The 22,161-nt window shown below is 41.1% G+C and overlaps 2 protein-coding genes across 2 annotated transcripts in view; both read right to left on the bottom strand.

The window, feature by feature from the left end:
- The window catches only part of spire2 (spire-type actin nucleation factor 2), a 40,772-nt gene extending 38,312 nt beyond the window's left edge, over positions 1-2,460 (bottom strand). The window contains exon 1 of the mRNA XM_036567993.1: positions 2,408-2,460. The gene's annotated coding sequence lies outside the window, so the exon portion shown is untranslated. The remainder of the gene's footprint in view (positions 1-2,407) is intronic.
- A 2,062-nt stretch (positions 2,461-4,522) lies between these two features.
- Positions 4,523-20,732, bottom strand: chst6 (carbohydrate sulfotransferase 6). The gene is made up of 4 exons (XM_036567757.1): positions 20,625-20,732; positions 18,802-18,927; positions 9,620-9,990; positions 4,523-5,459 (listed from the first exon to the last, which is right to left on the bottom strand). The coding sequence occupies exons 3-4, from the start codon at positions 9,983-9,985 to the stop codon at positions 4,623-4,625; spliced, it is 1,203 nt and encodes a 400-aa protein (XP_036423650.1). The 5' UTR covers positions 9,986-9,990; positions 18,802-18,927; positions 20,625-20,732; the 3' UTR covers positions 4,523-4,622.
- Positions 20,733-22,161: the final 1,429 nt, after the last annotated feature.

Below are 22,161 nucleotides of genomic sequence, written 5' to 3' on the forward strand. Positions count from 1 at the left end.
CACCAAAAAGGGTTCTGCAATTGTTACGATGTCAAGCTTGTGACGATAGAAGAACCCTTTTTGGTGCTATATAGAACCATCTACAGCACATTCTCCATCAATCTGAAGATCCCTTTTGTGATGCAAAGGGCCTTTTAATCACACAGAGGGTTCTTTGAGTGTTCATGATTCTTTATAGAACCATTTTCTTTACTTTAAAGAACCATCTTTTTAGAAGATTTTTCAGAAACACTTTTAATGGTTGCTTTGATTTTTTTCAGCAGGGCACTCTGTGTAACTTTGTTTACATTTAAATGATTTATTGATGCAGACAATTTTGTAAAATTGGTGGAATTCCCCTTTTATAATAGTAGTGTGTGGTCACTGCTCGCTAAGGAGATGCCGCTGAGCTGTTAGTGTGTATGTTTCCTCTCTGACTGACTGTGATGGGAAACGTGATGAGCAGGTCGAGTGATGTCAGAGTTTCCGTCTCTATCAGAGTGAAAACTGAATCAGATCCATCATCCTGATCAGTCTGATCATCTGAACACACTCACGGCCTCGTTGAGCCCAACAGGTGACCAACGTGTTACTGACTATTTTATATTTATATCACATAGAATAAACTCTGAAACTGACCTCAACACACTGGGTGTGTTTTGAGTGACTTCACATCACATTAAAGAATAACGAGAGACACTTATAATGTATTGATCAGGTCAAAGTTCACGTGATAAAGTATCTTAAATAAATGAAAATATTAAAACACTAAACACTCCTACCTTGTCAGTCCACCTTGTAGATGTAAAGTCAGAGACGATAGCTCATCTGCTGCTGCACAGTTTGTGTTGGTCATCCTCTAGTCCTTCATCAGTGGTCACAGGACGCTGCCCGCAGGACGCTGTTGGCTGGATATTTTTGGTTGGTGGACTATTCTCAGTCCAGCAGTGACGCTGAGGTGTCTGATCCACTCAGACCAGCACAACACACACTAACACACCACCACGTCAGTGTTACTGCAGTGCTGAGAATGACCCACCACCCAGATAGTACCTGCTCTGTGAGGGTCCATGGGGGTCCTGACCACTGAAGAACAGGGTAAAAGGGGGCTAACAAAGTATCAGAGAAACAGATGGACTACAGTCTGTAACTGTAGAACTACAAAGTGCACCTATATAGTAAGTGGAGCTGATAAAATGGACAACGAGCGTAGAAACAAGGAGGTGGTCAGAATGTTATGCCTGATCGGTGTATGTAGCAATATTGACTGACAGATTTAGCTCTGCAGACCAGACTGACCTTTACAGAGGTCATCAGAGCTGAACTGAACAGATCTGAACGACAAACACAATAAAAGTCCCCTGTAATGCTCAGAGAGTTTCACACTGATGTCCACTCTGCTGTAGTGGGCAGAGTGTGTGACTGCGCTGTGTGTGTGTGTGTTGGCTGTTTGTTTGTTTGTTTGGTCAGTTTTAGGGCCTTTTCTCCATGTACATGTTTTGTCATTAGGAAACATATCAATTGTCATAGCCGAATGGAACGGAGTGTTGAGGTGCTGAGAGGTTCCGCCCACTCTGCTCAGGTGTCCAGGCAGGTGAAGGCGCCGCTCTCTCCCAGAGTTTAATGATAAACAGATATTATGTGTTCCTTTAATTCGGTCAGTCATTAAACCACTTTAACAAAAGCTCCAGCGTCACCGGTGTCCAGTTTCCTCACTTTTCTTCCTCGTATTGTGTGAACTTTCCAGCTGCTGCTGAAAGAACTTTAGACCGAGGCTATTTTAAGACATTTTTGAGTGACAGCCTTATTTGTTCTGGCTGAAATTCAATAATAAATTCATTCTGTGACAAAAGCGCTGATCTGTTCACTTTAAGCCACTTCCAGTATTAAAGAAGTTCATTTTAAACCCCAAACCTTTTTTTCCTTTGGTGTTTTTGATGAAGTGTTAATCAGAGTTTAATAAGAGCTGAACTTCAGAAAGCGGTATTCTCCGCCTCACACTGTCAGATCGGCACTAGAGCTGTTTTTCTGAGATGTACTGAGAGCCCAATAATACAAAACGCTTCTAGAACGTTTCAAATAAATTATAAAAATAATAATATAAAAATTAAAAAAGTTTCTTGTGTTTTCCATATTTCTTGTTTGTATTGCTTCCAAATTTTTCTCTTTAAACAAAAAAGTATACTTTGCATACTGCATACTTTGTTAGCCCCCTTTTACCCTGTTCTTCAGTGGTCAGGACCCCCATGAACCCTCACAGAGCAGGTACTGTTTGGGTGGTGGGTCATTCTCAGCACTGCAGTAACACTGACGTGGTGGTGGTGTATTAGTGTGTGTTGTGCTGGTGCGAGTGGATCAGACACAGCAGTGCTGCTGGAGTTTTTAAACACTGTGTCCACTCACTGTCCACTCTATTAGACACTCCTACCTTGTCAGTCCACCTTGTAGATGTAAAGTCAGAGACGATAGCTCATCTGCTGCTGCACAGTTTGTGTTGGTCATCCTCTAGTCCTTCATCAGTGGTCACAGGACGCTGCCCACAGGACGCTGTTGGCTGGATGTTTTTGGTTGGTGGACGATTCTCAGTCCAGCAGTGACACTGAGGTGTTTAAAAACTAATATGAATATTTTTTATTTGTCTGCACTTTTTATGGCGGTTTTGCAAAAGTGGGTGTGGCCTTGTTTTCTACCTGGTGCCTGGAACCTTTTTACCTATGGGTAATAAATGTGGGACATTTCCAGACATGATTCAGTGGTTCAAGGCGTGTTTAACTACCAAACTAGGAAAAATACAGATGCATGTTTCCCAAAAATAGGAGAACAAATTGTGTTTTTGTTTATTAAAACAACTTTGGGCCTCTAATATCTCCACACTGAAGCACACCAGATCATTCAGATTTTGGTATTTATTACTAATATCACAACATTCCAATGGCAATCAGATATTAGTGATAAAATAATACAAGTTGATTTATGAAACAGCAAAATTTTAAACAACTATATCTTAAAGGCTCATTACACACATCTGACAACGTCTGTCAAGTCATCACCGTCACTGGAAAGAGCACATTTTAATAAACAACCGCACCAAATATGGATTTGATACCTGGATTTTGGTACCTAATACACAGTTTACACTCTTAAAAAAGATTCTGGTTCTATGAAGAACCGTGAACATACGAAGGACACTTTGCATGCTTAAATGGTTCTCTGCATGGTGAAACGGTTCTTCAGATTGATGGAGAATGTGTTGTATATGGTTCTGTATAGCACCAAAAAGGGTTCTGACATTGTTATGTTATCAAGCATGTAACAAGTGCAGAACCCTTTGGGGCTAAATAGAACCATATTCCAAAAGGATCTACATGGAACCATATACAACATATTCTCCATCAATCTGAAGAACCATTTCACCATGCAGAGAACCATTTAAGTATGCAAAGGGTTCTTTGAGTGTTCATAGTTCTATACAGAACCACTGTCTTTACTAAAGAACCTTTAAAGAACCATCTTTTATAAGCGTGAACTACAGGCGGAAACGCAGTTCATCACAGATCATATGAACCAGCTGCTGCAGTTATTTCATGGTGTGTTGTAAAACACACTAAGACGTGCGATTCTGTTTTGTTTCTTGTCATTTGTATTTTTATGTTACAGTCATGACTTCACCTTCAGCCCCACAGTGGAGATCTGCGAATATCATAGCAGGTCTGTATTTATACACAGCGTAGCACGTCTGTAATTCTCATCTTCTTTGTAACTCAAACTCAAATTCCAGATACACAGCAAGGTATAAAGTGAACAGTTATGTCTGTATTTCCTATCAAAGTTTGTACCTTTTTACCTTTTTTCATATCATTCATTTTAAAGCAAAATTAAGTCCACGTCTGATTTCATATTTCACAAACTAAAGAAGATGCAAGCCTGAAATTCTGCACACTGTCTACTGAGCACAGCGACATTATTACCTGGAGGTTTTCAGCAAATCTGTAAATTGGAAACTTTTTTCTAACATATGTGGTGATCTGAGGTGCATTGGCTCCTAAAGCAGACTTCAAAATAAAAGAACTCAAAAATAAATTACATATTTTACATTTTACATCCATCAGAAATTTCTAAACTGCATCTAAATGATCCGACTTTGCCCAAACAAAAATCTGAGGGCCTGTTAAGCTAAATTTCAATAAATATTCAGTTAGAAGTTAGAGGAAGGCTGAACCATACATACATATGTGTGTGTGTGTGAGTGTGTGTGTGTGTGTGTGTGTGTGTGTGTGTGTGTGTCTGTGAGTGTGTGTTTGTGTGTGTGTGTGTGTCTGTGTGTGTGTGTGTGTCTGTGTGTGTGTGTGTGTCTGTGTGTGTGTGTTTGTGTGTGTCTGTGTGTGTGTGTGTGTGTGTTTGTGTGTGTGTGTGAGAGTGTGTGTGTGTGTGTGTGTGTGTGTGTGTGTGTGTGTGTGAGAGTGTGTGTGTGTGTGTGTGTGTGTGTGTGTGTGTGTGTGTGTGTGTACGTACATCTGTATTTTTTTTTTTACAAAAATAGGGCTAAAATCCTGTCTTGTTCGTAATAGAGAGTGTTCACAGGCGCCTCCTGGCCACTTTGGAGGCTATTTGTCCTTAGAGGTTTGATCCCGTTTGGGTGAGCGTTATCCTGCTTTAGCGGAACCAGTAGATTTTGAAGGAACGTTCCAGGTGAACTGGTGGTGTCGTCTCCGTCCCGTCAGGTCCAAATCCAGCTGCTTCTGTTCTGCTTCACTCTCTACTGGATGGTAGCCCAGCAGGGTCATGGCTCCTTTGCACACCTCCTGTATTTGTTTGACCTTGGAGTACGGTAAGGAAGTTCTCCAGGCCAAGGAAACGTCCTCGGCGTTCCGCGAGGTGATTTTGAACGCGTCTTTCCTGGTTCCTTTGCCTGTGCCGTGCGTAATGCGATAAATCCACGTTTCCAAGGTCTCGGTCATCTCCAGCCCCACAAAGTCATACATGTTTTTGATCGCGGTCAGCGGGTCCCTCACCATGTCCTCGTATCGGACCAGCCTGTACCTTCCTCTGAGGAAGTCGGGCGGTTTCAGCATGCCGGTCTCGTGTATTCTCACGTGACTGCGGCAGACTTCCTGCATCACCCTCAGCTGGCTGTCAGGTGGCATGGTGCCCTCCTGCTCCAGAACCAGGGCGCTGTCCCGCACCAGGGCCTTGACGGCCTTGTCCCGTGAGTTCATGACGGCCCGGGGGTCCCGCACCAGGTGTATGATCCTCAGGTCCAGCGAGGGGTCCCTCAGCAGCGGGTAGAGGGACTCCAGCTCGAAGAAGCGCACCTCCTTCAGCACCACGTGGCTGTAGGAGTGACAAGCCTCCTCGGCCCGCTGCAGCCCCATCGTGTCACAGTGCAGCTTACACTTCGGCTCCTCGCTGATCTGGTCCCTTGGCGTCAGCGGGCAGGCCGGGGGCGAGCAGAGCGCTCTGCTGTGGCTCCACATGAACACCTGAGAGAGAGAGGGGCAGAGTGTTTAGCACATTCCCTCTCAGATCCTGGATTCACAAAGCTTTCTTTAGAAAAAACACTAAGAAGTTCATAAGAATGAGCCTCGTTCTCCAACCAAAATTAGAACACGGAATCAGAATCCCAACACATCAAATCACTCCTCACTTGGATTAAAAGCTAAACCTGTTTTGTGTAAACAGGAGGGGAAACACCAAACACAGAATCTGACACAGAAAGAAGAGGCTGTTCAAGTTCAGTGGCAGCTGAAAATGAGGGAGCGTTAAACATATTGCAGAAAATATAATTTAATCAACATCAGCATCCAACCAAAAAATTACAGCCAGAGCTGTTAAGATGCTATTTTTTGCCAGACTGTGTCTCATTATGAATCATAACCATCATATGTAAATGAGATAATAGCACAGCCACACCTCTAATCACACAAGCAGTAAAACACACCGATAACCCTCGTTTATGAATCAACGTGCTACCGCCAGCTATTCGCTCTTAACGTCACAGTAAATCTGCTGCTGTTTGATCAGTCTGAGTGATGACTGAGGGATTTTTTTCAGCTTATAAAAACATCTACATCAGCCGATACACTGCCAGCATGATCTGTACTCCAGCACTGATCGACATCCCTCAAAATTGAGCCAGAACTGAACACACTGGGTGTGAGATTTCTGCAGTTATCTGATTACTGAGTGGTCATGTAAACAATCTGATTTCTTATATCAGATGAAGGGCTATAAATCTGATTAGTAAATCTCATAAAGAGGCTTGATCTGAGTCAGTAATGGGGAGTTTATGCAGTTATCTGATTATTAAGTGTAAACGTACTGAACCAGTTACTGACGCAATCTGATTATCTGCAGTTATCAGATTAATCAAGTGTAAACACACTGAACCAGTTACTGACACAATCTGATTATCTGCAGTTATCAGATTATCAGTGTAAACCCCAACATGTAAACACACTGAACCAGTTACTGACACAATCTGATTATCTGCAGTTATCAGATTAAGTGTAAACACACTGAACCAGTTACTGACACAATCTGATTATCTGCAGTTATCAGATTATTAAGTGTAAACACACTGAACCAGTTACTGACTCTTCAATGATCTGGATCAGGTGTGAGAACAGGTCAGTGCAACAGCAGCTCCATTTCCATCTGGCGCATTTTTTCCATTTACTGCCTGGCTGTGGAAAAATGGTCAGTAATATTTTATGGATGGAATGAAGGATAAATTCTTTGTTGTTCCCTGAAATGTTGTGAAAACTTACACTACACCTTTTTGTTTTGGGAGGCGCTCAAAGCATTTACGCATAAATTTAGCGCCATGAGACACATTTACCTCCACAAACACAGACAAACCCAAACAGCGTGCTGGAGCAGCAGAGCTGCTGAGACGAAAGAGCTCTTAAAAGGAAATGCTTTTACTTCTCAGCTCTTACAGAGAGAAGAGCTCAAACGGCTCCACACGGCACAGAAACGGCGTCTCTCACAGAGCAGATCGGATAGAGGAATAATAATCACGTAGCAGTGCAGTTCAAAAAGTTCTGCATGATAGTTTTGGAGTATTACTTCTGCAGCATTTTTTTGCTGGGCTGTTCTAAAAGGACTCTTATTTTGAAGGCAGGGCTAGCTTCGCTGGCTGTGTTCTGTTAGATTAGGAAGTTCTAGCAGATACATTATAAATGAGGAGACGCTGGTTGAAATACGAGAGGGAAAGCTCACAACACGTCCGTTTGCTCGCTGGTTACCCCACAAGGAGTGAAAGCCCCCCTTTGTTGTGGAGGTCTGTGCAAGCCCAGCAGCCAAAACAACTCAAAAAATCTATTTTTTGTGCGTTATTGAGCCAAACACTACAAACTATTTATAAAGTTTTTGTCAGATTTTATCAGTGATTTCAAATCTGTGATTTAAACGGTAAATTTCACCTTCAGTTAATGAGTATTTTGGTCTTCAGAGAGAGGAGTCTGGTCTTGTATGGCTGGAAATAACTGCCGGGCGGTGTTGCAAAGATGGCCGCCGAATGAACAGACTTTCCCATAAGAACTTTGGTACTGCTCAGTCTATCACTGACGGCAGAGGAAGCGAGACGAAGCGAGGCTCAGAGTGAACTCTCTAATGTACAGCGTAGCTGTGGTTATAAAAACTACAGCCCCTTAATAAAGCACAGCAAATCAAATCAAGTCAAATCAAATTTATTTGTATAGCGCTTTTTACAACTGATGTTGTCACAAAGCAGCTTCACAGAATTAAAGACAAAGTTTTAACATAAAATGTAAATCCTCCAGGTGAGCAAGCCAGGAAAAACTCCCTCAGAGCTGAGGGAAGAAACCTTGGGAGGAACCAAGGCTCACATGGGGGGACCCATCCTCCTCTGGTCAAACTACCTACACAATTATTATACTACTAATATTAATAGTAGTAGTAGTTAGGAGTCCATGAAAACTTCAATGTAGGGTGGACAGCTAGTCCAAGGCAAGTGGTGGTAGCTGGGACAAGTGGCGGTAGCTGTGGCAAGTGGTGGTAGCTGTGGCAAGTGGCGGTAGCTGTGGCAAGTGGTGGTAGCTGTGGCAAGTGGCGGTAGCTGGGGTAAGTGGTGGTAGCTGTGGCAAGTGGTGGTAGCTGGGGTAAGTGGTGGTAGCTGTGGCAAGTGGCGGTAGCTGGGGTAAGTGGCGGTAGCTGTGGCAAGTGGCGGTAGCTGGGGTAAGTGGCGGTAGCTGTGGCAAGTGGCGGTAGCTGTGGCAAGTGGCGGTAGCTGGGGTAAGTGGTGGTAGCTGTGGCAAGTGGCGGTAGCTGGGGTAAGTGGTGGTAGCTGTGGCAAGTGGCGGTAGCTGGGGTAAGTGGCGGTAGCTGTGGCAAGTGGCGGTAGCTGGGGCAAGTGGCAGTAGCTGTGGCAAGTGGCGGTAGCTGGGGTAAGTGGTGGTAGCTGTGGCAAGTGGCGGTAGCTGTGGCAAGTGGCGGTAGCTGGGCAAGTGGCGGTAGCTGGGGTAAGTGGCGGTAGCTGGGGTAAGTGGTGGTAGCTGGGGCAAGTGGCGGTAGCTGGGGTAAGTGGCGGTAGCTGGGGCGGGGTCAACTGGTCTGAAGCGGGTAGCAGGAGAGCTCCACAGACATTCATCCATCAGACCAGACAGGCGGGCAGTCGTTCACTCGACAGCCACTTGTGCGTCAGCTGTGTCTCCTTTAATAGCAGCAAATTACATTTTATAACTACAATATTATAAAAATAAACAGATCGTTCCTATTATTTGGTTTAGGGCTGAAAAACTTTTTTATCAAAATTGCAATTTGAAAGAGTGCAATATTCAAATAACAAGAGCCGCGATTTTTAGCGTAGTGTCAAAGTCTGTTATCAACATTGTTGATATGTTGCAGCTTTTAAGTACGCCCGTAAAAAGACAGTGGATCTATACAGAACCATGATTTGCATGATTAAATGGGTCTTTGCATCATGAAAAGGTTCTTCAGACTGAACAAGAATGTGTTGTCTATATAGAACCTTTCTGTAAATGCTTCTATCTAGGACCAAAAAGGTTCTTCTATTGTTAGTGTCTCCTCTTCTGTGGTAATTTTTAATTTTTTTTGCTACTCAAATGAATCTGAGCTCCCCAAATATCGGGACGTCAGGAGAGGAGAAAATGAATCAGCTACGTGGATCTTGATATCAGCAGCTAAAGGGGAATAAACACTGGGGGCAGCAGCCGTGTAAACAGCTCTTAGCGTTAGCTGGTTAGTTAACGCAGCTGAAACATTACAGAAACATCAGTTTCGAGAAACTCACGTTAATTCTCGTGGCTTAAAAAACTGGCGAAATGAAAAACTTCCAAAAAGACAAATCAGAATTTTTAAGTGTCCAATAAACGATCTTCTGTTTTATCTTCTTGTTCAGTGACCCGGAAAAATCAGCTGTTTGAAATGATGTTGTTCAACACAAACACAGAATTTTTACTGCAGGTGTTCAAATGAGTTGCAGGACACTTTACATTATGCAACTCAAGTCTCATGCAGGTTTCAAGCTACTAAAGTTGCGTAGAGGTTTCACTGTGTAAACCTGGCCTTATGTAAAGCATTTTACCGCAAAGTTTGATGGAAATAAAATTGTGAACGTCACTTGGAGCAGAGAGTCGACGGACACGTAGCTACTGACCTGAGAGACGTTGTAGTTGGGGGGCATGTAGGCGTCCATCACGGAGAGGTCACACTGAAACACGCTGCGCACCAGATCCCTGACCGCCATCCGCAGGCCGCGCGCGCCGGGCCGCCGCAGAGCCGTCCACACGTGCCACGCCGGCTCCATCAGGTAAAACACCGAGGGGTGCTGGCTAAACACCTGGCCCAGGAAGGAGGAGCCTGATCGCCACGACGACAGCAGGAGCACGTGCACCTTCCTCTGCGACGGGGGCGAGTCCTGTGGCCCGATGCGACCGTACCAGCTCACAAACAGCACCATGGCAACGACCTGCAGCAGCAGCAGGGTCACCACGGCAGGCGTGGGCACACGGTAACGCAGCATTCCACCTGCACACACACACGCAGACAGGTCAGCGCTGACCAGCGGAAACGGCTAAACGGGGACGGTGACTAAAGTTTACTGTGAAGCTTTACAGACAGAAATATGTCTTATTTATTTTGGTCTAATTTATTTATATTTATTGTTTTTATTTATATGTTTAGTACACTCTTAAAAATATGGTTCTTCAAGGGTTCTTTAGTAAAGAAAATGGTTCTTTATGGAACAATGAACAGTTAAAGAACCACTTGCATGCATAAATGGTTCTCCGCATGGTGAAATGGTTCTTCAGATTGATGGAAAATGTTTTATAGTTGGTTCTATATAGCACCACAAAGGGTTCTATTATTGTATACAAGTTTGACAACGTAACAATAGAAGAACCCTCTTTGATGCCGTATAGAACCATATATAACACATTCTCCATCAATCTGAAGAACGATTTCACCATGCAGAGAACCATTTACACATGCAAAAGGTTCTTTAAGTGTTCATGGTTCCATGTGGAATCACTGTCTTTCAGAACCATCATTTTAAGAGTGTCCGAGCTGAAACTGGCCTCTCATTGGAATCTTCTGCTCCACTTTGGTGCAGCTGTTATGTTCCGCCGTCTGAGGCTGAGAAGGTTTTTTTGGATCCTTTTGGTCTAAAAGGAAATGCTAAAATAAACATGTCAGTGTTCCAGACTTTTATTTATTTGGATTCATTTATTTTTATGTGTTTATGTTGGGAAGCTGTTCAAAAGCACAGATCTGTACTGAATTAATAGCGTTTGCATCGACTTCCCAGACCTATTAATGACTGTTGCTGCTAATAACTGTCGCCAGCAGGTCCAAAGCTTTATTACACACTGCTATAATCAGAACAGCTCAGCCAGTTTACACTGAGGTCCCTGTAGTTACTAAATAATAAGCCTTAGTGTGTAATAAACCTGAGATTTGAAGGCTTGATGTGAAAGTAAAATGATTTTTGAGGTCTTATGATGATTATATCTGAAGGTAGAGTGCAGTTATTCTAAGTGCTGAAAGGTTTTATTATTGTTTAAAATTATTTTTCCTGAAACAAGAGCACAGCATGTCGTGAAGGACACACTACCCACAGTTAAAATGTCTTCTATCTTTCCTTTACATACACAGTTAAGATGTAAACAGAGTGGTTCAGAGCGGTTCAGAGTGGTTTGGTGTGAAACGCTCCGTTCTAGATAAACTTGCCAAGTCAGAACTGTTCACAGTGGTGGTGATAGGAACCAGACGTCCCCCTCTAAAAGCTCCCTCACAGAAAGTTCCTACATGAAATGGTTATGAATTCACTGCCTGATGACTGAGACACTGTTTTATGATGGTTTAGAGAACTTAAACTCCATTCATGGTGGAGGGATACATGCAGGGCGCTGTGAGGCAAAATAGTCCCCAAAGAAAACTTATTATTTCAGATTTTCCACTATTTTCCATCATCAACATTCCATATAAACTCAGAAGACTCGTGTAGGTTCACTGGTGGTTCTGGATAGTAAATAAAATGTCTATATTTGTGTTGTAGTCATGGCGACCCCTGGTTCCTATGACCGCCACTGTAAAGACCTCTGAAATGTCCCCTAATCTGTACATCCTACATCCAAATATCTAGATCACCACAGAGAGCAGCGTGATAGAGAACAGAATCTGTGAAACAATTTCGGACTTCATACAGGTTTGCTCATTACTTACAAACGGGTGTCCCTTATTCCCTAGCCTAGCATACACTGCTCGTACACTATTTTTTGCAATGCATTGTGGGACTGTTTGAGCGCACTGGATGTTTTCGGACACCGCTACAAAATGGCTGAACCCACAATAGTGCACTATATAGTTAATAGGGTGCAGTTTTGGACACGCTACAATGAACCGTTTCACACCAAACCACCTTAAACACTGAATTACGAGGGATTTTTGGGTGGAATTCCCCTTTAAAGTAATATCAGTGGCAGCTGAATGGTGGAATCAGCCTGTACTGCAGTATTCTTACATTTTCATTCAGGCCTTCTAAACATTTGAATATTGTAATGTTGTCGTTGTAAATCACAAACAGCAGCATGTTTTTCTCTTTTTACTATTAAAATACATACATTCATTATAAAAACAGCCTCCAGTCAAATTAAGAAAGAGGTTGCATGACCAGTAGGTGGCACCAAACACACCTTCTGCAGATCAGAGTGTGGAAATTGCTGGAACTGCAGATTAAACTGTCACTGTATATGTAAACAAGTGTTATGATGGCACGTCTATCTGCAGCTATGTGTCATAATTGGTGACATATTAATGTAAACCTTCAGTATTTAATACACAAGCGCATTTCTGAGAGCAGCCTGGACTGAGTGTGTTTATATCAGCAGAATGAACAGCTTAAAAATGTTCATTCTTCCAAACTGTTTAACCCAGAGCTCAAATCCCTACAGCGGCTTCCAGTGTCTCACAGAACTGAGTACAAGGTGTTATTACCTGTCTATAAATCACTGAATGGGTTAGGATCATCCTGTTTCTCTGACATGCAATAAAGGCCCAGCAGAACTCAAACGTCATCAGAAACCACTCAGCTGACCGTCCCCAGGGTGAACACCTAACATGGACGGGCAGCTTTTAGCTTCTATTTCTCTTTTATTAGCGTGCATGAAATGTGCTATATACACAAAACAAACCTGAACCTGAACAGAAGCACTGAATCCGAAATCCGACGCGTTAAACTGATACCGACGGTCTGACCGTTTACATCTGGCCACTGATGTCATCCTGCTGCGACTTGTGTACTCAGTGTCTGACAAAGTGTGCTTTTCTTTCTAACATTAAACGTTCAGTAAATATGGTTTAAGCTCCACACTTCGCTCGATCGCTCGCTGAGCAATCATCAGTTCATCACCTCTGGGTGCGTCCATTTGACTTCTGGGTTGGGAAGGACTTCATAAGAGCTTCAGGCTCAACCTGAATCAAAGCACATTGTCAGTTATGTAAAGAACAGAAGCTTCTACCATTTAAAAATGAAATATTTCAACAGTAATATTTAAAAACGTTGTTTTGTTTCTGTTCCGTGTCCAAAAGAAAATCCACTGAGAGAACTCGTTTTAAGAAAACAGTAAAATCCAATACATGATTAAAGCAACACAAGCATCCAGCGATTATAAAGCTCAGTTTCAAAGAATTTATAAAGATTTTATCAGATTTGTTGCTGTGAAAATGCAGGACACACTCAAAAACTCACACTTAAAAAGTGTTTTACATACATGAGCTTCATGTTTTATTTCACTGAGAAGCACTGAGAGCTGCATTTTAATGTATGGAGGGTGCTACGTAAATAAAGTGATTATTATTATTATTATTATGATTATTATAGTTATATAGAACTGAAAGTGTTCTTCAGATTGATGAAGAATGTGTTGTATATGTAAAAAAGGTTTCTTTAGTAAAAGCAATGGTTCTATTTAGAACCACGAGTTCTAAAACAGCGCTCTTCATTTAGAAATATCACACAGTCGGATCTTTTCTCAATCTGTAAGACGCTGAGCAGCTGATCATGGTTTGTGTTTTGATGATCAGACTGCTGCATTGCGTTATTCACTGCATTACCTAGAACCACAACTGACAGACTCAGAACCCTGCAGCTGGACTAACTCATATAAAAAAGAGAGAACAAACACCTGTTTTAGCGTCATCCCAGCGGCTGCCCGTCTGTTCAGAACTGATTTAAACTCTTTCACTGCTTTATAATCTCCTATTGGATCTGCACCTCCAACCATCTCTGACTGCTGACGGAACATGTTCCACATCGAGCTTTAGGACCGTCGGCGCTGCTTTACTGAATGTTCTCAGGATGAAGCGCAGAAAGACTACCTGACAATCTGGAACTGTTTACTAATTAATATTCGTCAGACTTCGTCTGCAACCAGCTTTAAACAGCAGCTGAAAACGATTCACTGAGCTCAGCTTTCAGTCAGCTTCCTGTTCTTATTTCAAACCTTATTTTACTCAGTCTATTTTATTTGATCTGTTTATTTTCTTTATATTTTTTATTGTTGAACTATTCATATTTCTATTTATTTATTTATTATTACCATTTTTATTAAAGAAACACTTCTTTCAGTTGTTGTTTTTACTCTGCTATTTACTGTTTTACATGATGTGGGTGTTTAATTTCACTGTGAAGCATTTTAAGCTCTGTTTTTATATATGAAAGGTGCTAGATAAGTTATTATTATTCTGAGTATTATTAAATAGAACCATTTCATGCTTAAATGGTTCTTTGCATGGTAATGTGAGAATGTGTTGTATATGTTTGTGTAAAGAAACTTTTTGAAACTGGTTCTATGTTTCACCAAAAAGGGTCCCATGCAAGCTTGACATCATCACAACAGCAGAGCATTTTTTGGTGCTGTACAGAACCGTACACAACACATTCTCCATCAATCTCTCCATGTAAAGAACCGTTTAATCACAAAATGGTCCTATATAGAACTCATGAATCCAAATAAATCCATTGCCTTTCCTAAGGAACCCTTGCAGAACCACCTTTTTAGCCGGTCCAGTCTGAATTAATGTGCATTGAGCTCCTCCTGGTTTCATCCTCTCAATCAAATATGCAAATCAGTCTGATAAAGAGCATAAAAGCCTCATCTGAAGTCTAAAGGTCGCATAAATAGCCCAGCTGGTCTGCGTTTCCTCATCACTCCCTTATTTCATCCACATCACCGCGTCTCAGCTAAACAAACAGGAGTCCGTCAGAGGCGGTCAGGGACGACGTCCCCCTCATGCTCCGATTTCTCCTGTCTGTCTGTCATTCCGTCTACAGACACACAGCTCAGCTCCACTTTACTACCCAGAACCTCTCAGAGAACCACAAAGCAGCGCTATCTGGTATAAAACTGCAGACCAGTGAATAACGTCAGGACTGGACTGGGACGGTTTTCACTCTGGTGGTCAGCTTAATTAACTGGAATGGTTTCAGCCAGTCAGTGTGGAGATCTTATAATGTAAACAACGAGAGCCAGCTATACATGCTGCGTTTATTTTTGCTACTTTGGCTAATAAAAATAACACAATTCATAATTCGACTCTTTCCAAACAGCAAAAATACTGACTGAAAATGTGCAGCACATTCACATTTACACGGTTTCCTCTTTCAGATTATAGAAATACAATATTTTAAACAAAATATGACAATATGACAACATTATTATCATGATAAATGCATCACAATCAGCTTTTTTCAGTGTATCATGAACATCATCAGTGCTTAAAATCACTTCCCAACTGCATATTTGATTAAAAAGAGCTTAATTAGTCCAGTTAAACTGGATTTAGTACAGTGTAGTGAGTGAAATGCTGAATATTAACTGAAACCACAGTTTTTGACAGTATTTTTTGTGGCCCTACAATAAGAGTTTATATACTTGTGTCATACGAAGCTCCACTCTGCCAGTCTAATTTAGCCTTTAGCCTGCGCTAACTGAACACAAAACACTGGATGTTCCACTTCATTGTTTCTGTTAATCGGACGGTGCTGGCGGAACGTGACTAGCACCACGTGTTCTCTGATATCAATGTGGACGTCAGCTCTGATTCCTGAAGGACACTCTGATAACTTCTTAACTCAGGTGGAAACTTCTGCTCCCCACAATGTAGTGACTGAATATTAATCTGATAATAATCTGATAAGCCTGCGATTTGCTGAACATTACTAAGTGTAAATACAGATTACACAAAAAAAACCTGACAGAGTCTTTGGACTTACAAACTGAGAATCTGTGGACATTAAATACATTAACTGTGTCGTCCAAACGAATGTGAAACGAATAATCGATTATTCAGATTATGAATCACTACATTACCAAATAACTTTTATGTAGCTATTAGCTTTTAGATTTAGCTTGAGGCTGTTTTATGCATTTTCTAACTAACGATGAAGACAATAAAGATGAATAACATCAACACTTCACCGTTTTAATGAACTTTCCTGCCAAGACAAAAGATTACAAAATTAAACTCCAATATATTTTTCCTGTCAAAATTTATAACCAAGGATGTGCAAAGTAGCAGCAATAAAACAGAACAAAACTGAACCTGTTTTCCTTTAATCAAGTAAATAAAAACATTAAATCTAAATTTAACTGTAAACAGTGCAGTCTGTGCTCTGTGCTCTGCCGTCTGTCTAAACGCAGCTGAAACTAAACTCTACAGTCTCAGGTCTTTACTGAACCGGAGGAAAGGCAGCGTCTCTCAGTGCTCCTGTGAGAGTCTCGCCCTCCTCTGCGAGCGGATACTCCCCGCTGCAGAGGAGACGCGCTCTGACGGAGCAGATGGGGAAGTTGAGAACGTTTGTGGCGAAGTTTTCTATGAACAGTTAGATTAACGATTTTGTGTAATGTTTCATTTCAGCGGTCACCCTTCGTCCAGCTACTCTGTGTGTTCACGGAGAACTACCTCCATAAACTGTTAGTGAGTGGAGCTCACTAATTTGGTCGTCGATTTTAGTCGACTAAGTCGAATAATCGTTGCACCCCTAATTTCAACAGATGAAAACTGTTTATTTTGGGCTGAAGAGATTTCCATTCTAATAAAACCTTATTTTAAAAATAAACTGCACTGCAATTTTCTGCCATCAACACCTGAAAGTTATGTTGATGTAATAAAGTCCATGTATACTGACTCTGCTCTGCTTGACTGAAAGGAAATGTGACACAACTGAAGTTCATTCAGTGATTTTTTTCAGTGTGTACAGACTAATCAATAATCACTGACGCACTGTTGATAATACACTGCAAAAAAATTATCAAGTAAAATAATCTTAAATCAAGTCAATAATATCTAACATCTAAAACTTTATCTGATAAAATCACTTAAGACAAGTAAAATACGTCTGCACTCTTAAAAAAGATGGTTCTTCAAGGGTTCTTTAGTAAAGAAACGGCTCTGTATAGAACCATGGAACACTTTCCATGCTTAAACGGTTCTCTGCATGGTGAAATGGTTCTGCACACTGATGGAGAAAGTGTTGCACCAAAAAAAGGCTCTGCTATTGTTACGATGTCAAGCTTGTCACAATAGAAGAACCCTTTTTGGTGCCATATAGAATTACTTCCAAAAAGGTTCCAAACAGAACCCTGTACAGCACATTCTCCATTAATCTGAAGAACAGTTTCACCATGCAAAGAACCATTTAAGCATACAGATGGTTCTGTGTGTTCATGATTGTATATGGTTCTATATTAAACAACCACTTTTTAGAAAAGTAGAAATCTTATAACAAGCTGACACCAATCTCTACAAGAGAAACGAGAAACAGGCTGTATTTAACAGTCTAAGGGATGTTTTTTGGTACTCGGTGCTGCTGAAGTCCCAGTTTTGGGAAGTTTATCACGTCAAATCCTGCACACCTGTTACTGTAAACACACTCTTCATGTCACTGCTGTCAAACAAAACCTCGTATCTCCAAAATGGTAACTTTACAGGAGAAGGACAAAAACCTACTGCACTTTTAATGGAAGTCAATGGAACCAGACTTTTTTCCAAGTCATTTTGGGTCGTTTCATTTAGTTCATTCATCATGAAATTTACATACAATGTAAAGAACAACATACATTTTTAAACTGTTTCAAAAACTGAAAATTGGAGATCTGAGGTTTTGTTCCAGCAGCAGTGATATACTTGTGTTTATTTATCCTGCAGAATCTGAGCTTCAGCTAAACAGCAAAGAATCAGCAGATTTTACTGTTTTTAAAAAAGACTTCTGATAAAAATTGGTCCCCAAAAAAATCCCCCCAAAATCAGAATGTGTCCTAAAAATGCATGCCTAAAATAAACAATGTACCATCAATAGCCATAAGGGATGAACGATGAGCGATGATACTGGGATCATATCGTAGATAAGTGCTTATGAAATAAAATCGGTGCCTTTTATATTTGAACTATAACGCCTTCGCTCTTCCACATCCACATATGCCACTGCTGATGCACATGTTTATGCATCAGCAATGGCATATTTTAGAAAAAAAGAGTTTTGTGCTCGATTTCCATCAACTAAAAGCAGACAAACAGTAAAAACAACTCAGAGCACAAGAGCTCATCCTGATTAAAAGCTAAAAATCATGAAATTTAAAAAGCATTAAAAACGCACATCAGACCCTTTAATACACAACACAGCCCAGCAGAATAACCAACACCGAGCTGAGACCCTCCAGTGCAAACACTTCCGTCCACACAAACACAAAGTAAAGGCTCTGAGTGAAATGCAGTGGCCGTATGGAGGGTCACTAAAGGCCAGATGGACACAAAGAAGGCTTCTGAACCTCTGAAAACTGAGAATGGCTCAAAAAAACAGAAGCAGGTTCAGTTACACCTGCTTTGGGACACCGAACATGCTCGCGAAGTGGCACTTTGGAGCATATAAATGTGTAAATGTGACTAAATTAAAACATAAAAGTGCTTTTTGGAGAGAAATATATAACCTCGAGCTGCGAATGGAGTTCATATGCAAGAAAAGTTGAAAGGTTGAAGAGAAAAAGCTCTGTATTTTGATTCTCGCCGGCTTCTTTTTGGAATTTTTTCCGTTCCACCTTAAATGGCGCAGCAGTTCCATTCTAGCGCCTCAGCCGACAGCATGTATCTGCTGCGCCATTTAAGGTGGAACGGAAAATCCAGAAAAGAAGGCAGTTTGAGCGACTTCAGCTTTTACTAACGAGCACAAACAACGAATGTCTTCGCCGAGAGCAGCAGAAAGGCGCTGAAACAGCGCTAAAACCCTAACTACGCTCTAGAACCCGAGATATGAGGAGTAGAACGAGCTCAAAGACGTACCGAAGTGCTGTAAAAGTGAGGAGAAGCGCTGCTGGGACTCCGCTCAGCTCCGTGCGCAGCCGTTAGAAAATGCTCCTGCAGCTCGGCTCCTTCAGTCCGACTGTCTTTGAGACGTGGCCATTAAAGCTGGACAGTGACAGTGAGGAGGGGAGGAGGAGGGGAGGTTGGGTATGGGGGTGTTACTTTACTTTACCAGCCAATAATGAGAAAGTTAATGAGCGGTCTCGACTCCCAGCTCACTCTCTCTCACACGGAGGCACTTCCACTCAGAGGAGCGACCTCACACACATGACCTCATTCTGGAAAATAACGGTTCACTAACTTCATCTATAATCACTTAATATCACGTAATAACGGGCTGGGTCTCAATACTGGCTTATATTCCCAAAATATTGACCTACAATGTGAAAATAATGACTTAGAATCTTGAAATAATGACATTTTCTCAACATTTTGACTCACTATCTTGTGACTTATGTTTCAAAATATCTTGAAATAATGACTTATTTACTCAAAATGATGGTTTAGTATCACGTAATAACAGTCTTGGTCGGAATAATTACTTATTTTCTAGAAATATTGATATAATATGTCAAAATAAGTATCTTGAAATGATGACCTTTTCTCAACATACTGACTGTCTCAAAACAAAGACTTTATTGTAAATATTAATGGAGCATCTCAAAATAATGACTTATTTTCTTGGAATATTGACTTAATATGTCAAAAGGCTGACTTAGTATCTTAAAATAATGACTTATTTACTCAAAATGATGATTTAGCATCACATAATAACAGTCTTGGTCAGAATAATGACTTTTTTTTCAAATATTGACTTAATATGTCAAAATAATGACTTAGAATCTTGAAATAATTGCATTTTCCATACATTTACAATTACACTTTATATATTGACTGAGCATCTCGAAATAATGACTCATTTTCTTGAAATATTGACTTACTATGTTGTGACAATGACTTATTTTCTCAGAATATTCACTTACTGTGCCAAATAATGACTTAGTGTCTTAAAATAATGAGTTTTTTTTCTCAGAATGATGGTTTAGTTATAATAACGGGCTTGGTCTGAATCATGACTTATTTTCTTTAAATATTGCCTCAAAGTAAAGATGTTTTTATATTGATGGAGCATAGTGACATAATGACTTATTTTCTCAATGTATTGACTTACTGTGTTGTAATGACTTGTATCATGTAAAAATAGTCTGGGTCAAAAAATGACTTTTAATGTCAAAATAATGACTTATCTTGTACTAATGACTTATTAATGACATATTGACCTACTAGATTGGGATAATGACTTGAGTCATTATTAAGTATCATGTAAAAATGGTCTTGAAATAATGACTTTTTATGTCAAAGTAATGGCTTATCTTGAATTAACGACTTATTTTCTCCACATATTGACTTACTAGATTGGAATAATGATGTATTGTGTCAAAATAATGACGTACTGGGTGAAAATAATGATTTTTTTAAAATATTACTTAACTTCAAAATATTGATTTACTATGTCAAAATAATGACTTATTCACTTTAAATATTGACTTAATATGTCAGAATAATGACTTAGTATCTAAGAATAATGACATTTTCTCATAAATTGACTTATTATGTCAAAATAATTGCTCATTTTTTAAGATACTAAGCCAATATTTCGAGAGAATCAGTGATAATTTTGAGATGCAAAGCTGATGTATTTCTACACTGCTGTCAGTCACAGACGAGCCTCTCATTGAAACACAGTAAATCTGCTGTAAATCTCGATATCAGATCAGAATATCAGAAGGTACTGAACTGACCTGAGCGGTGAGACGTAATGAGAGTTGGAGTTAGACGCTGACGCTGAGCAGCGGCTCTCTGAGATCAGGGCTGAATGAATGGCACTGAAGGACAGTCAAACATCTGACCAACATCTGACCAAAACAGACCCAAACCAGAGAGCCTGAATACAGGAGGAAATACACACACTTCCTGAGTACGAACACACACACTTCCTGTGAGAGAGAGAGGGAGAGAGAGAGGAAAGAGACAGAGAACGAACAGTGAGAGAATATTAATACATACACACTAATATAGGTAATATAATATACATGTACATTCACAGAGCACTGCATTAGGTCCGCCTCCTTATTTCTACACTCACTGTCCACTGTATCAGCTCCACTGACCGTATAGTTTCACTCTGTAGTTCTACAGTTACAGACTGTAGTCCATCTGTTTCTCTGATACTTTGTTACCCTGTTCTTCAGTGGTCAGGACCCCCACGGACCCTCACAGAGCAGGTACTATTTGGGTGGTGGGTCATTCTCAGCACTGCAGTAACACTGACGTGGTGGTGGTGTGTTAGTGTGTGTTGTGCTGGTCTGAGTGGATCAGACACAGCAGTGCTGCTGGAGTTTTTAAACACCTCAGTGTTGCTGCTGGACTGAGAATAGTCCACCAACCAAAATTATCCAGTCAACAGCGTCCTGTGGGCAGCGTCCTGTGACCACTGATGAAGGACTAGAGGATGACCAACACAAACTGTGCAGCAGCAGATGAGCTGTCGTCTCTGACTTTACATCTACAAGGTGGACCGACAAGGTAGGAGTGTCTAATAGAGTGGACAGTGAGTGGACACAGTGTTTAAAAACTCCAGCAGCACTGCTGTGTCTGATCCACTCAGACCAGCGCAACACACACTAACACACCACCACCACGTCAGTGTTACTGCAGTGCTGAGAATGATCCACCACCCAGATAGTACCTGCTCTGTGAGGGTCCATGGGGGTCCTGACCACTGAAGAACAGGGTAAAAGGGGGCTAACAAAGTATCAGAGAAACAGATGGACTACAGTCTGTAACTGTAGAACTACAAAGTGAAATTTTAGTGATGCTGATAAAGCAGACAGAGAATGTAGAAACGAGGAGGTGGACTTAATGAAGTGAAATATGTATATATATATATTAGTGAAATGATTTGTGAATGTGAACTCTTGTGTGATTTCTGTGTACAGTGTGTTTGTGTTTGTGTGTCTGTGTGTTTTTTATTTCTTCTTCTATAACAGGGAGCACTTTGTTCATCGTGTTGGCAACATTTAATCACAATTCAGGCCAACAAAACTACTTGAAATTAGGATTTCAGAGTGGGGGGTGGGGGGGGGGATCAGAGCGAGAGACAAAGGGTCTCTGTGGCAGCGTATTCATTACAGAAGAAAAGTGACCACAGACTGGATTGGGCTGGACCGGCGGAGTCTCTGCCCCACCAGATGAGCTCATGGCTGGATCGGGCCTATACTGTCTCAGGGCAGGCTCCCACACAAATTCAATGTTGTTCTGACCCGCACTCCTCTATGT

This window comes from Colossoma macropomum, unplaced genomic scaffold, assembly GCF_904425465.1.
Source record: "Colossoma macropomum unplaced genomic scaffold, Colossoma_macropomum, whole genome shotgun sequence".
In the NCBI taxonomy this organism is placed as follows: domain Eukaryota; kingdom Metazoa; phylum Chordata; class Actinopteri; order Characiformes; family Serrasalmidae; genus Colossoma; species Colossoma macropomum.